The 13,776-nt window shown below is 49.0% G+C and overlaps 1 protein-coding gene across 2 annotated transcripts in view; it reads left to right on the forward strand.

Moving 5' to 3' along the window:
- ARHGAP10 (Rho GTPase activating protein 10) overlaps positions 1-10,855 on the forward strand; it is a 290,156-nt gene extending 279,301 nt beyond the window's left edge. Inside the window, exons 22-23 of one of the 2 annotated variants that reach the window (XM_046657070.1) lie at positions 819-910; positions 10,093-10,855. In XM_046657070.1, coding sequence (XP_046513026.1) covers positions 819-910; positions 10,093-10,181 — 181 coding nt within the window. In that variant the 3' untranslated portion in view covers positions 10,182-10,855. The remainder of the gene's footprint in view (positions 1-818; positions 911-10,092) is intronic. The other variant, XM_046657071.1, reaches the window with a different exon arrangement.
- Positions 10,856-13,776: the final 2,921 nt, after the last annotated feature.

Genomic DNA, 13,776 nt, shown 5'->3' on the forward strand with positions numbered 1-13,776 from the left:
GTAAACTGGGCACTGGGAACAGGAATTACCATGGCCATTAAATAGGCAGCTGTACAGAGGCCAGAGGTGCTGGCCCTTAGCAAGCCCTTCCTCTTGGGTAGCTGGTTGGAGCTCCTCTTAGCCTTAGTGTCTGCTCCAACCTCAGTGAGGCGGGACACTTCCTTCTTCTTCAGTTCTGATCCAGCTAACAGCACAGTTTCCGTCCTTCCCCAATGTGCTCTTTCCCCATAAGGATACATAGGACATTTTGACAAGTAGTGAGATGCTGAAACTGATGTTCCTTTTGGGGTCAGGAGTGAGGGGGTGAAATAAAGAAGACCCAAGTAAGAACAACAGGCCCTTCCAGAGTGGTATGGAAGCCAACTGCCAGTCTAGACAGATCAGTGTCTGCAGCGCGTTGCTGAAGCCACTCAGTGTGTGTGCCTCTGCCTCTCACTGCCTTGTCTTCTGTCTGAAGACATGGGTGCTTTTCCTAATAGATAAACCACAGTGCTTAGGAAATAAGCATGCCCTGTGGTTCTGATCATGTTGAATGTTAGGAGAGGGCATCCCACCGGGCGGAGAGGAGAATCAGGTGAAGAGCTTCAGTGAAAGCTTCTCAGAGAGGCTCCCTGAAGAAAGATTGGAATCGGAAAACCCATCACTTACTTGAAAATCAAGTGCTGTGGTCTTGCCTGATGTTCCCTTCTCTGCTAATTCCTTTTTTGGGAGGCGTTTCCCCACTGGTGACATACAAATGAGATTTGGGACATGGGGGTGGGAGAAAGGTGAGGTTTATCCCTCTCAGTTTCTCACATTCTTCCACGTTTCCTCTCCAGTGTTATCAATCGGAAGGCTCGAGCGGTGTATCCGTGTGAAGCAGAACACAGCTCAGAATTATCTTTTGAAATAGGAGCAATTTTTGAGGACGGTAAGTATTAGTGGGAGCTTTGTGGTAGGATATATTCTGTCACCCCAGAATGTCTACAGCCCAGAGTGAGCAGTCACTGGGTGTGGTGTCGTCAGGAGCACAGGTCTATCCCTTGGTGCTTTGGACAGGACAGGGTGGCTCCGAGGAACTGAGCGCCAGGGCCGATGTCTTGGTCGCTGGAATACCCCTTCTGCTGTAATCTTGGTTATCTTCCACGCTTTTAACTCTTGTGAGTCTTCGTTCAGGATATCTTTCTCCTGATGTAAAGAAGCTAGTGCCACTTAGAGTGAAGAAGTATTTCTGATTTCTGTCCTTTGTTTCCTTTCCCATTCTCCCAGCCAACCCTCCAGAATGCTTCAGATTTGCCAAATCTGAGTTCCATGAGAGTAGTATTGTTAAAAAATGCTGTTTTATAATCCCTTACCATTCTTACTTTGCATGATTTTTGCTCCTTTGAAGCGTGTGTGAATCTCTGGTTATGGGTATTGACTTTGCATATTGAAACAAGGGCGTCGATTTTATTTGAGGGTTTTATATTCACACACAGCATTTAGGAGCTCTACCCAGCTTAATATTTCACAAATTTCTCCGGTGGTTCAGTGCATGTCTCTCCCCCCCCCCCCCCCCCTCTTTGATTTCTTCCTTCCCAGTCCTGCTCATTATGAAATTCATTGGTTGCTGTGGAAACGGTGATGTTGTGTGTGGGTGGAGCTGCCCAGAGAGTTCTGGGGAAGCAGGGAGAAGCCTCCATGCTTGGAATGGAATGGTTGATTAGCCAGAATGTTTAGAAGATGTGGAATGTGTCAACACAACGCAGAGTGGTATCTTGTCAGTAATGCAGCATTGCTGATTGTTTTTAGAAAGCAAGCTGCCTCATTTAGAATAGATTACTATGTATGTGTCATGTGTAGTCTTGGGAGCCACGGACTCCTGATAGTGTCAGAAAACAAACAACAACAAAAAACCCCACAGATGACAGAACTGTACTTTGTGGGGAAGTTTGTTCTGGGAGGAGAAGCCAGATCATTCCTCTATTGCCATGACATACCTACATGCACATTTGCCAGCAGAGTGTGGCAAAGTCGCTGCCCTACTCTAGGAGTGTCATGTACGGGCACAGCGTATGGCAGCAGGGAAAGCTGAGATGGTAGCATTGAAATCCATGCGTTTGGGAGATGCTGATGAGTTTTTACATGGTGTGATTAGATTTGCTTAGGAGCCTCTGGAATCCCTTACACGGTGCTGTTCGTGAGATATTTACTTTGGTAGAAGGTGTATCTGTTAGGATGCCTTTGACTGCCAGTAACAAAACCTGACACAACTGGCCAAATCAGTCATGAAAAGGGATTAGCTCACACAGCAGTAACTCTGGAAGTAGGGAGTTTCAGGCTTGGTTAATTTACATTCTCAAAGATGTCTTCAAAGACCACAGTATTTCCATCTCTGCTGAACCATTCTCAGCTTGTGAACAGCGGCCTCTGGCTGGTTTTCTCCAGTGGACACAAGATGGCTGCCACAGTTCTGGGCATCATGGCCACAGTCAGCCCCAGCAGAAGGGAGTGCCTCATTCTTGTGTTCCTTTCATTGAGAATGAGAAAACTTTTCTAGAACTCTTTTCCTAGTTTCCCTGTCCTCACATCTCAATAGCCAGAACAGGGTCATATGCTCACTCTGAACATATCACTGGCAGGGAGTTAGACCAGTCAGAACCATACTGGGCATAGGGACATGCCCACCTCTGGACACACAGACATGTGAATGGGGGTCAGGACCTCAGGCAAATCTGGTTCTGCCAGCACAGATAACAGGGGAAAGGCCGATAGATGTCTGACACAGGAGGCTGAAGTCTCTACTCTGAAGTCCCTAGATGACTTGTAGGAGTCCTCCTTAAAAAAGTGTGTAGGTGACTGTGTGTGTGTGTGTCTGTCTGTTTCCACACACACACACACGCACACACACACCCCCATACATATATATACCCAATCCCCCCCCCCCCACCCCTCCCCAGTATCTCAGTGTTTTGGACAAGAGTAGTGGTTGGTACAGGTGGCTATGGGTTGTCAACTCTGCAGTTATTTTGCCTGCGATCAGATCTTGGCTTTTCCTCTCTGTGCAACTTGGGACAAGTTCCCTAAGTTCTCTGTGCATCAGATTCCTCATCCTAATCTTCAGGGAAGTCCACAAGATTGATCTTGTGTCAAGACAGCATTCTGGGCCACGGGCAGGCAGGGCTCTGAGTGCAGCACAGCCATCGGTGGAGGGAGGATGTTGCTGACTGTGGAGGTGCACTGTGGCCATGGCTCCCGTCTAAGCCGAGACAGCCCCCCTCAGATTCGGTGCTGTGCGGGGCTGGTGTCCAGCTCTGTGTAGATCTCTCGCTGGGGCACCCAGGAGGTCTCGGTTCTTCCTTAGTCTTCCTCCCAAGGCTAACTGCTCTGTAGCTGCCTTGGTGATGGGTTGACACCTCTGCCTATAGGAGTCTGTGAGTGTCTCATTTTACGGGAGCTGCTTGTCTTGCGGGTGCCTCCCCTCGTTCTTCTGCAGCGGCGGATAAGCATGGTGGAATGCCTTCAGAACCTGCACCGTTAGACTTGCTACTCTTAGGGTCAGGTCTTAAAGGACACAGAACGTGGAAGGCCCTTAAGCAGGATTTATTCTTTTCTGTGTGTTTGCACCTTTATCATCTGTGCATAGTTGATCTCTTAGCAGGGAATTTCTAACTAGTTAAAAGTGTGAGCTTGCTCAGAAAATGTCTACTGAAGCCCTTTCTCGAATGGCTGAGGGCTCTTCCTTTCTCCTGACTGGCACAGGACAGGACAGACCGGCAGTTCCTCTGGCCTCAACTTTGTGGAGCTAGGCAGTGGTTCACCTGGCCACTGTTTATAACTCAGCTACAGGAGTGTCACCAGGAACACATCCTTTCTGCAGACCAGCCATACTTAGCATCCTTGAAATGCCCAAGACATTTTTCCTATGTTCGCTTGTCCATTTGGAATCCTCCAGCTCGCATAAATGTTCTTGCAGTGCATTCCTCTTTTGTGCTGCTTCCTACAGGCAACAAAGGAAATTGGTTTATGGCATTCACTGGCCTTTGGAGAAGGGAAAATCCAGGTCAAAGTGGCCCCTGAGCCACAATTGTCAGTAGTTACGTGGTTCAGAATATATACAAGTGGGAAATCCTACACCAGCGTGTGGAACGGAAAGGAATCTTTAGTAATTAACTAGCTCCATAACTGTTCCTTGCTCTCTGCTCTTACTGTGTGGGCCTGCACTTGAGCTTGAATTCTAGGTGGAAGATTCATTTCTATAGTAGACACACTGATGCTTAGATGTTGTTCTGGGGAAATGCCTCCCATATCCCCCAAGGTGGGCTGTGTTGGTAAAGTCTCAGGGCAGCCAATGTTCCTGTGACAACCAGAGGGACCTTTCCCATTTCTCTGGGACTGGGGAACCCCAGAAATACATTTCCCTGGTGACTGGTCAGCCCTGCTCTCTTTCCAGACAGGCGGCCTTGTAGCTGCTGGCCCCTCCAGGCAGGGCAGGGGTGCCTTCCCTCTCCAGGGCTGCCCGGCAGGACAGGTTTCCACGAGCTGGCCTCTCTCAGCAGTGAGGCTGGCTTCCTGGCTTCCCAGACTGTGTTCATTTCCACCTGGAGGCATGATATCTCCATTGTTTGGGGAGCTTATCTTGGAAAGTTGATCATGTGTGGACTCCACAACCCAACAGTTGTATTCTTAAATATAGTCCTAACATGAAGGAATCTTAGAAAAACAGGTTAGGAAAAAAGAAGTAAGTGCCAGAAGACTCTGTATGATGTGATTCTGGTTAAATTCAGAAATACACAAAATAGTATATTTTTTACAGATATGTACATATGCGATGAAACTGTGTTTTAACCATAGCCGGGGTGAGAGAAGCTACTGGTTACTTTGGGGCAGGGACAAGTATGAGGTGGGGAGACAGAGCATAGGACAGAGGCCTCCATGTTGGCCATGTTGCAGTTCTTAAGTTAAGTGTGGGTTCCTGGTATTTGTTGTATTACAATGATTTAAATATTTGTCACATATATTGTTTATATTACGCTAAAACAAAAAAACAACAAAAAACCTAAGTCCAGATTCTGTTCTGGAGAAAGCTTCTCACAAATTATTCTTGTCACTAGCTCAGTGACCTTGTTGTTTTGGGATGGTAATTCACGAGGACATGGAGAAACCACAATGAGATACCAGCTTACACCCATTAGGATGGCTATAATCAAAAAAAGGGGGGCTGGCCCACTGGCGTAGTGGTTAAGTTCACATGCTCTGCTTCAGCTGCCTGGGGTTCGCAGGTTCACATTCCAGGCACAGACCTAGCACCACTCATCAAGCCACGCTGTGGTAGCATTCCACATAAAGTAGAGGAAGACTGACAACAGATGTTAGCTCAGGGCCAATCTTCCTCACAAAAAAAAAAGGGGGAAAATAAGTGTTGGTGAGGATGTGGGGAAATTGGAATCCTTGGGCATGGCTGGTGAGAATGTAAAATAGTGCAGTAGCTGTGGAAAATGGTATGGGAGGTCCTCAAAAAATCGGTCATAGAATTACCATATAGTCCAGTAATTCCACTTGTGGATATATACCCAAAAGGATTGAAAGCAGGGGACTCAAAAAGATAGTTTTACACTCATGTTCACAGCTGCATTGTTCACGATAGTTAAAAAGTAGAAACACCTCAAATGTCCATTGACAAATGAATGGATAAACAAAATGTGGTGTATATATATATATATATATATATATATAAAACCGGCTATTCAGCCAAAAAAGGGATGAAATTCTGATACATGCTTCAAAATGGGTGAACTTTGAAGACATTATGCTAAGTGAAATAAGACAGTCACCAAAGCACAAATATTATATAATCCCACTTACATGGAATATCTATAAGAGGGACACTCCTACTGGTGTAGAAAGAAAGTAAGATAGAGATTACCAGGAGCCCAGGGAGGGGGAGTGGGCAATTAGTGTTTACTAGCTACAGAGTTTCAGTTTGGGAAGATGAAAAAGTTCTGGAAATGGATAGTGATAATGGTCACACAACATTGTGAATGTACGTAATGCCACTGAACTGTACACTTAAAAATTGTTAAAATAGTAAATTTTATGTTACATATATTTTACCACAATAAAAAAAATTCATAGTATGTACCAGGGAGCATTGGTGTAACTGTCATCACGTACTCACCACGTTCTTGGGATTGGATGACTCGCCTAGGGTCACATAGCTTGTAGGGGGCAGGGCAGGGTCTGTGGTGTAGGCCATCCCTCGGCACCTGGCACACAGATAGTGCTCCCCAGTGCTTGCTAAGTGAATGCTGCACTGTCAGCTTCTGTGTCACGGGGTCTTAAATGAGCAGCTGGCTCTCCACAGCCTCTCGCTGTGAGTAGTGGAGCTACTGACCTGCCCTGTCCCTGACAGGGGATTGTGGTCCGGTGGCAGCCCAGCATCAGGGAATGAGGAAGAACTGTCTAGTTCACGTCCCTCATTTCTTCCCCACATCCGCTACCTCTCGGAGTGTTTGAGGACGAGATCGATTGCTCTTCAGTGCTAGTCAGGGTCCCTGGCCCCATACCCACTGTCTTAGTCAGTTCGGGCTGCTGAAACAGATAGCGTAGACTGAGTGGCTTAAAGAATGGAAATTTATTTCTCATAGTTCTGGAGGCTGGGAATTCTGAGAGGATGTCAGCATGGTCAGGTTCTGTTGAGAGCTCTCTTCCTGGTTTCCTCACATGGCAGGGGGTGGGGGGAAGAGGAATCAGGGTTTCTCCTGTTTCTTCTTAGAAGGGCACTAGGTCTATCATGGGGGCTCCATCCTCATGATCTCATCTAACCCTAATTACCTCCCAGAGGCCCCACCTCCTAGTATCATCCCACTGGGAGTTAGTTTCAATGTATGAATTTCAGAAGGACACACATGCAATCTATGGCACCTCTCTTGTTACATGCTGTGACCTTCTTCCAGCATGAGGCTGGCCCAGGGCTCCATGGCTGAAGGAGAGCAAGGCTCCTGGACTGAGACTGACAGGCAGAACACAGCCCATGGGATGTGACAAAAGCTGAGACCCATGCATATTTACTTTCCTACATTGGACAGGGCATGGAAACGGTGTGTGCCTGGCATCACACTTGATGTAAATGGTCTCATTTTAATCTTTGCAACAACTTTGAATGAATCATCATTCCCCTTCTTTTAGAAATGGAGAACATGGAGGTCATAAGAGATTAAGTAAATCATCCAGGGTCGCAGTCATTAAGGAGCCAGAGGTCCAGCCAGGATCTCGTGGATTCCAAACACATCTCATTTCCCTTATCCTCACTGCCTCTTGGCCTCAACATTTCCCCCAAAATGAGGTTCTTACTCCTGAAACTGCTTGTAGTCAGGGTTCTCCAGAGAAACAGAACAAATAGGATGTATGTGTGCATGTGGATGAATGAATGAATCACTCTGGAAAGACAGATCGAGAGATAAATAGATAGATAGATAGATATTGATTTATCTTAAGGAATTGGCTTGTGCGGTTGTGGAGGCACAAGCCCAAAATCTGCAGGGTAGGTGGGCAGGCTGGAGACCCAGGGAACAGCTGTAGTCAGTCCAGAGGTGGCCTGCTGGCAGGATTCCCTCTTCTTCAAAGGAGCTCAGTCTTGGTTCGATGAAGGCCTTTGACCGATTGGATGAGGCCCATGCCTATTATGGAGGGTAATCTGCTTTACTCAGAATCTACTGATTTAACTGTTAACCCATATAAACATCTAGAATAATATCTGGGTACCATGGCCCAGCCAAGTTGCCTCATAAAACTAACCCTCACACTGATATTGGAGGAAGCGGTTTGATCAGCTAAGTACAGAGAGGAGCCTGGGATGGGTATTTTGGAGTTTGAAGCTCCCAGGAGAGGCCAGGTCTTCAGAGGAGGGGGAGACTGTCTCAGGCCTCAGTGGAGCCTCTGAGCCACCTTCTCTGTGCCTGAGGACGCCCAGTTGTGGGTGCTCAGGACTCCTCCCTCCCATCTCGCCCTACCACCAGCCCTTGGCCACTTCCAGGCTCTTGGAAATTGCGGGAGTCCCCTTGGTACCCTCCGTAAGTTGGTGCCATCTCTCTTCTCTGTAGGCAAGGCAGATGGGGTGTGGACGAGCCCCTCCGATCTGTTGCTGGGGTTGGTGCAGGATTCCCAGCCAAGTTTGGTTTTCCACATTCAGGCCTCCTCTCACCCTCAGCTTTGTGGGAAACCACCTTTCTTTTTCTTCTCTTTAGCTGATGTTTATTAATACCTACTCTCTGTGAGCTTGTGTGTGTGGGAGAAGAAACTCTGAGCACATCCAAGGTTACATAAACTGTTGTATGGACTCCTCATGGCAGTCCTACAAGCTAAGTGCTAGTTACCCCATTTTGCAGGTGAGGAGACTGAGTGAGGCCTTGAGGGTTGTGTAATTCTCCAGGCACGCCCACTTAGCACTTATCATCCAGGAGTCCCCTCCAGGTCCTCTTACCAGAGCCCTGGGACCCTTTCCATGTAGGCCCACCATGTTGCATGACCTCTGGGCTCCTTTCACAAAGAATCCAATCCTTTTCCCTGACCATGGCTGCGCCCTGGTGGCATTGCCGGCTTGGGTGGTTTGGATTAGGCGAGAAGCCTTTAGAAATCCTGCCCTGAGGAACAGTGTCAGAGTAAATGTCAGTGAGGGCATGAAGAAAGTGACTTGCTGCCAGATCACGTGGAGGGCACAGCTCTCATTCATTTGTTTATTCATTCATGAAACAGATAAAGATGTGTCAGGCACTGTGCTCATGTTAGAGCGTAGCCTAGGCGGGGTGGGGGGGGGGGGGGGGGGGGAGAGAGAGAGAGAGAGAGAGAGAGAAAATAGTGTATAACTGGGGCCCTGACCTGGAGCATTACAGTGGTCCTAGAGGGAGGGGTGCCTAAACTGATAGCTTAAGGCATATACTGGGGAGAAGAGCATTCCGAGCCAAGGGAACAGCCCTGTGGAGGTTACACCGTGGGTTGCTACACATTAGTGGGTTATGAATTCCATTTACTGAGTTCCAATCAGCATTTAAAATAATAGAATAAACAAGAGTGCCTTGCACATAGTGAGGAGAGTACTGTTTCCTAAAGGTTGTATGTGGTATACATGTATGTGTTTGCTTGGTTTCTGATACACAGTAGTTCTCCTTCTGGGTTGTGATCACACCTGCATCGCTCAGCTAGCTCCTGAGTTGGTCAGCTGGGCCAGCCTGCACCTCCCCTTTCATCTGTGCACACGCTGCCCCTCCTGCTCCTGACACTGTTGAGGCCTGAGCTGGGCCTGCCCACAGCTGGGGGTTATTAGATGCTTCTGTATTTGACTTGCAAACCCTGGTGATCAGTGCTCTGTCCCAGTGCCCTTTGTTGTCCAGCTTGCGGTCATTCTCTTATGTATCTGTCATGGATATTTATGGACATCTGCAGTGTGCCAGGTACATAAGGCCTGGGCCCTGTCCCCAGGAGCTCCCGTCCAGTGTAGCAGTCAGACAACTGCGCAGACCATGCCTGTGAGGCCTGATAAGTGCTGAGAAAGGTCGAGGAAGACTCCCCAGAGGAGGGGGCATTTATGGTCTATAACGAGGAAGAAGTGTGGGAAAGGCTTTCTAGGCAGAAGGTACTGCATGTGCAAAGGCCTGGAGGTCCGGTTGGGGATTTCTCTGGATGATTCCCTCAGGTGACAAGGATGATGCAATAGTGAGGAGTGTGTGGGGTGGCTGGAGAGGTGGGCAGGGCTGTGTGCCTGTGCACCAGACCACTGGAAGCTTGGGTTTGTTCCTATAGACAATGGTCTTTAAACAGGGGAATGATGTGATCAGCTCTGTGTTCCAGAAAGTTCGCTGAGCTCCTTTGTGCATAGTGGATTGGAAGGAGCCAGACTGGAAGCTGGGAGACTGGTTAGCAGGCTGCTGTAGGAAGACAGATGAAGATGTGGTAACCAAAGGCCAAATCCTATAAATAACCCTCGTGCAGATTTGTGACCAGACATCCCAGAAATGGGCCACATTCTCTACTGGCCATTCCCTGGTTGAGCCTTTCATATACACAGCAGAACAGTGAATTCACAGGAGCAAGTACTTGGGGGCATCTTGGTTAAAAGTGACTTCTCTTCCTTTTCAGTGCAAACCTCCAGGGAACCTGGCTGGCTCGAAGGGACTCTGAATGGCAAGAGGGGCCTGATTCCACAGAATTATGTCAAGCTGCTGTAGCGCCTGGCCCTTGAGGGCCCCACGTGGACCCTGGTACCCAAGGACCTGCCTGGGGGCGGCGAGCTGCCTCCCTCCTCCTGGGCAGAACCCAAAGCCACCTGGACACATGGGAATGACAGATCACGATTGGCACTCCAGGGGTGGGGAGGGGGGACATCCTGCTAGCGATGAGGGGAGAGGGGACGACCGCACAGAACTGTGTAGATCTGTGGAGTGGGAAAAGAATGTCAGGATGAACAGAATGGACTTTTCATTTGTCAAGCCTTGGGACTTGTGATTTTTAATTATCCAGCCTATAGAATGAGACGGAGGGCAGCCTTCTGCTGGCCCAACCTCCCCCACCAGACACCAGACACCGCCTGTGCACCTGCTGCTGAGATTTGAAAGGGAACTGTACTTACTCCTGGTGTCATTTGCAGGATGCACTCTTGGCTCTGGTTGATGTGGTGTGGAGGCGGCTGCTGCTGGCAGGCAGGGGAATTGGTCTAAACCCAGAGGGCAGCAGAGAGATGCTCCTTCCTAGATGGCCCCCTGGTCCCCACGCTCACTCTCCTTAGAGCCACCGGTATTTATAACAGGCTTCTCGGTGCTTCTCACCTGTGTGCTGTTTTCCAAACACCACCTTTTGGCCCCAAGGTCTCTGTAAATGAAATAAAATGTAATTTACTATTTGATTTGTGTCATAATGTGGGGAAGAGCTCATGGAATTCATTCTCTCTGTAATGTTTTATGATTTGGCAGCCAAAGGATGGAGAGTCATTCCCTCTGATGCTGGCACACACTCGCAGGTAGATTTATTAACCAGGAGCCTTGCTTATTTGCAGCAGGGCGTGTGCCTGGGGCAGTGGTCCTCTCTGATATGGGAAATTCTGGAGGGCCTCCTCCAGCCACCTGAGCAGGCCTTTCCCGCAGTGGCCTGTGTGCCTCTGACCAGGAGTGGGGCTCTGCCTCTGCCCTGGAGTGGTTTGTGCGTGAGCTGCGTCAGTACTGTGGAGGCCAGCCCTCCTGACTAGCTTCATTGTACAACTCTGTCCCCACCCCACCCCACCCCACCCTCCCTCTGCCTTCCAGGTCTCGGTGCTGATCTCGCCATCTGGATTCAGCTGTGCTGTGGGGCGGCAGGTCAGGCATTCAGGCCATTTCTGAGGAGCCTCAGCCATGACCCGGTATATGACAGCCGCCCCAGCTGTGGGCAGACCCTGCTGCCCTCATTCCTTACTCTTCTCAGCTCCTGGGGAAGCACAGGGTAGCGCCAGGGTGTTTCCCGCTGTGAGGAGGACATGTGGCCAGGTTTGCCGAGATTTCCGGGCAGGGAGCTTCCCTCCGGGCCTGGCCCTGCATTGACCTAATAATGGGGATGTAAGGTGTTCCCTTACATTGGCGGATCATCTTCGTTTCCTCAGAAGAGGAATGGGGTGTATTTTCTCCTGTGTTTTTTGCTGCGTGGGTGTGACTGATTCCCTGAGCATCTGCTGAAGGTACCTGAGCAGTGGCCTCGCCTCATTCAGGGCTATGGCCGCTCCATGCTCCCTCACTCAGCTCCTGCAGCAGTAGCTTAGACCAGGTCTGCAGGCTGTGTTCATTCAGAGACGCAATGGAGGTTTTGGGCAAAAGAAAGCACTCAGATGTTGTGTTTTCTGCTTGCAGGGCGGTGTGGGGCTTGCGTCTGATGGTGTCACCTAAGGGCCTGCCCTGGTGGCCTCTGCGGCTGTAAAGAAGATGCCAGGGGAGAACAGAGCTGAAGAGCCTGTGAGGGCTGCACCCCCCTTGCTGTGTAGTAGAAACATCTGCTGTTGGGGGTATGGGTGGAGAAAGCAGTGGCTTCTCTGTACCAATGATGAATGTTTAACTCATTCTTTCCCCACAGTGACTAAGTGAGCCAGGAGAAATTATCCCATTTTATAGATGAGAAAATAGAGGCTCTCAAGAGCAAAGAGCTTTGCTCAGGTTCAGTAAGCTAGTCACTGTTCTCTCTGCTGCACCATCTTGCCTCTGGGGCCAGTCGGGATAATGGCTGTTATGGCTTTAATTGTGCCCCCCTCCAAATTCGTATGTTGAAATCCTACCCCAGTACCTCAGAATGTGACCTCATTTGGATATAGGATCACTGCAGATGTAATTGGTTAAGATGAGGTCAGTAGGGTTGGGGCCTAATCCAGTACGACAGGTGTCCTTATAAAAATGGGAAATTTGGGGGGCCGGCCCGGTGGCATAGTGGTTAAGTTCATGCTCTCTCCTTTGGCTGCCTGGGATTGGCTGGTTCGGATCCTGGCTGCAGATCCCCAGGTACAGACCTAGCACCATAAAATGGAGGACGATTGGCACAGATGTTAACTCACGGCAGGCTTCCTTCCCCCCGCCCAAAAAAAAGGGCAAATTTGGACACTGAGATAGACAGGCATAGAGAGGGGACAATGTGAAGGGACACAGGGAGAAGATAGACATCTGCAATCCAGGGAGAAAAGTCTGGAACAGATTCTTTCCTCGTGGCCCTCAGAAGGAACCAACCCTGCTGACATCTTGATCTCAGACTTCCAGCCTCCAGAACCAGGAGACAATACATTTCTGATGTTGAAGCCACCCGGGCCGTGGCACCTAGTTATAGCAGTCCCAAGGAGCTATTACAGTGGCTAAAAGTGCATGTTTTGAGTTAAAAAGAACCTATTTTGAAATCCTGTTTTCACTATTTTATGCCTTGGTGACCTTAGGCAAGTTAACTTGCCCTCTTTAGACTTCAGTTTTCTTCTGTGAAACGGAAGTAGTAGTACCGCCCTCATTGGGATGTTGTGGCAAACGATAATGAATGTCAAGTGCCTGAAGGATGCATGGCAGGACATACGGCTCAGTAAATGGAGAAGACGGGAGAAGGCAGTCTCCATCCTGCTTCTCCTTTCCTAGCCACCCCCTGCTTCTCTCCGGCATCTCTTCTCCAAAGGCCATCCTTGCTCTCTCCCTCTGCCCTACATTGTCTGGCCTTTCCCCTCCTTCCCAAGGCACACTCTGCCTCTGTAATCTTGGCCTTGTCTTCATTCCCCATTCACCTCAGTGCTGGGCCCCTTCTTACCGTCTGACTGGTTCTCCCTCAAGTCTCTCAAGGGCAGTCTTTCTGACTCCTTCCTCAGCCGGATGTTTTCCATGACTTTCTGAATCTTCGTGAGCCACACCACTTTCTTTCCTCACTCCTGGCAGAGGATGTTATTTCAGGAGAGTGTCCTCAGACAGCTTGCCTGCTCCTCACCCTGCAAATGTCTTCCCAGATGCTTGTCAGCTCTCTTTCCTTGACTCACCTGGGCAATGATTTATTGCTACCCTATTTGGGTAACCTGGCACATTCTCCTAATGCTTTAACGTCTGGCTAAAAATATCTCAATCTACTGGTTGGAAGAATACCTTGGAGAATCCTTTCCTATCAGAAGATCAACTTGACTGGAAAGCAGACTTCTGCTTTTTGCCCAAGAAGCGATTTGCACCTTGACCGGGCAGTAAATGCACGGGATTCACTGAGGCGGCTCATTGCCATGTGCTGGTGTCTGGACTTCTCTTTCCTTGAAAGGTTCAGCAACTGAGGAAACTTGCAGGTGGAGCAACTCAGAGA

This window comes from Equus quagga, chromosome 3, assembly GCF_021613505.1.
Source record: "Equus quagga isolate Etosha38 chromosome 3, UCLA_HA_Equagga_1.0, whole genome shotgun sequence".
Classification (NCBI taxonomy): Eukaryota; Metazoa; Chordata; class Mammalia; order Perissodactyla; family Equidae; genus Equus; species Equus quagga.